General features: G+C 39.1%; 1 protein-coding gene across 3 annotated transcripts in view; it reads right to left on the bottom strand.

The window, feature by feature from the left end:
* eml6 (EMAP like 6) overlaps positions 1-2,500 on the bottom strand; it is a 56,694-nt gene that overhangs the window by 41,110 nt on the left and 13,084 nt on the right. For all 3 annotated transcript variants that reach the window (XM_076265762.1, XM_076265835.1, XM_076265913.1), the window contains exon 3: positions 1,782-1,880. In XM_076265762.1, coding sequence (XP_076121877.1) covers positions 1,782-1,880 — 99 coding nt within the window. The remainder of the gene's footprint in view (positions 1-1,781; positions 1,881-2,500) is intronic.

The raw sequence follows: 2,500 nt of genomic DNA, 5'->3' as shown, positions 1-2,500 counted from the left end.
ATGTGTCATCTCTCTCTCTCTCTCTCTCTCTCTCTCTCTCTCTGTCTGTCTGTCTGTCTATCTCTCTCCCTCTCTCCTGCTCTCTGTGTCTGTCTCTCTCTCATTCCCCCAGGATGACAGTGAGGGTACTATTTTATGTGAGTGTATAGGCTTTGTGTGTAGATCCAAGCCTCTCTATGTTTTTTTTTTTTTTTTTTTCATTTCCACTGCCGGGCCTGTGTATGAATGAAATGAATGAAATCCTAAATAATAAATACTCATTCAGTCATGAATGATCAAATGAGTATGTAGTAGTATAAAGCACTGAATGGATAACTAGAGGTCTGTGAGAAGTAAGAAGTTAGTGCTTTTTGGAAAAAAAACAACAACAACAATTCAGTTAGAATCACAGACATTTTTAACACCTGGAGGGTTTAACTGCATGCCCCATGAACATGTGTGTTGGGGGTGGGGATGGGGAGAGGTGGCGGTGGTGATGGGGGAGTGTCATGTGACCAGGGCATGAAATTGGCACCCGCCCACACGCCAAATGCGGGTAACTTTTGTGATTGGCGGGTGAAACTGTCAATCTACCTGCCACGTTGGCGGGTAGCCAATAAGACAACACAACACTGAGCAAGGAGATGCACTGTCGGGATTGCCAATTTTTGAGCCAATAATCTACTCTTTACTCCGCTACATTTTCAATTGCCTTTCGTTACGAGAACAAGTTTATTATTGGAGAAAGTATCTCAAGGGAGAAAAGAGCACCTCTCCCCCGGTACACAACGGCGTGGGAGAAAAGAAACAGGGCTTCAGAATGCATTGCTACGTTTCCCCGCGATTATAAAAGTAATGGCTGGCCTATGTACTATACAGAAGTAAATATGTTCTATATAGCTAACAACTCAGTTAACGCAATGACGTCCTGCCAGAGTGCCAACGAGACTAGAGGTATGACATGACACGGAAACTTCCACATGTATTAATTTCTGGCCAGCATCGTTCAACAATCACATTGGATAAGGAAAGTAGGCCTACAACTTAATTTACAAGCAAAGCAAATGCACTGGAAATCGAGCATACAAGTTAGAAAAAGCCTAGCATTAATTTATGTAGGCTCAATGTTGCAGGACATGACATGAGACGGTCGGCTGAGAAAACAGATAGCCTGCTCTGTCGCTCTGCCCTGCCCGATATACCTAGGCTATAGCCTAAATATAGGTCTACTCATAATATAGCCATTGTTTTTAGGTTACATTGTCTGTATGGTGAAGTTATAACCAGACTAGCAATGCAAAGCAGAAGATCAGCTGCAATGTATTGGAAGACTGCTTTTCAATCCATAGCCACGTATAGCCTAATGCTTATTCTGGCTATGACAAAGTAGCCTATATATTAAATAAAATATATTTGAATTGGGCTTTTAAAATATATATATATTGATGATTAGCATACAGAGGAGGAGAAAAGCAAATAGGCGAAAAGGATACTTTTGTATCCCTTTAAAGGTCCATCAAAAATATAAAAATGTAGGCCTACAAAAAAGTAACTTGTTAGGCCTACTTGAGTAATTTATTAACAAAGTACTTTTTTACTTTTACTTGAGTACTGTAATGTGTATTCTGTACAAGTTCAAGAACCATTCTTATGCATTTTCTGAGTCGTTCGCCTTTATTTTGGGCACAAAATAATTTTGGCTGGTAAAAAAACACTGTGGCAGGTGGATTTCAAAATTCACCTGCCACAGTGGCTGGTGGCCAAAAAAGTTAACTTCAGGCCCTGCATGTGACCGTGCTTACCCTATCAGAGTGCCCGGTTGCAGTGGCCAACACCCTGCCTCTCTTCCAGTCCCACACACACACCGTGTTTTTGGCGTCCAGACCCACAGATGCTAACCGCTGTGGAGAGAGAGAGAATTAGTACTATCATTATTAGAATTAGTACTATTTCTACTATTGTTTATTCTGTTCACATGTTTATACCCACATTGCTGTACTGTATGTCTATTTTCTTTCTTTTGTGATTCTACTGTGTAATCTGTAGCACTGTCTTTGGCAACACTGTACCCAAACAGTCATGCTAATAAAGCTTCTTTGAATTTACTGTAATTTAATTATTGAATTGAGACACAGCGAGAGAGAGAGAGAGAGAGAGAGAGAGAGAGAGAGACAGAAGAAGAGAGGGACAAAGGTGGGCTTTTTCTTCTGTTTTTAAATATGCTTATAACAGTATATAACATAATATACATAAAATATACAAAACAGCATTTTTGAAACACAGTACTGTTGTACATAAACATAAGCTCAAGATTTGTAATACATTTCTATCCAGGGCAGCTTACTGATTGTGTTTCATAAACTCATATTTTAAGGGTAATCAATGCATACATCACTATACATTATTATGAGAAGGGCTTAATAATCAATGTACTGTATACATCATTATACGTTATTATGAAAAGGGCTTAATAATCAATGCATACATCACTATACATTATTATGAGAAGGGCTTAATAATC

This window comes from Alosa pseudoharengus, unplaced genomic scaffold (genome assembly GCF_046254945.1).
Source record: "Alosa pseudoharengus isolate Yale_2024_CS ecotype anadromous, Long Island Sound unplaced genomic scaffold, YU_APseudo_1.1 YU_APseudo_1.1_scf_1, whole genome shotgun sequence".
Taxonomy (NCBI): Eukaryota; Metazoa; Chordata; class Actinopteri; order Clupeiformes; family Clupeidae; genus Alosa; species Alosa pseudoharengus.
The sequence above is the reverse complement of the archived record's forward strand: the minus strand, read 5'-3'. Positions and strand labels throughout refer to the sequence as shown.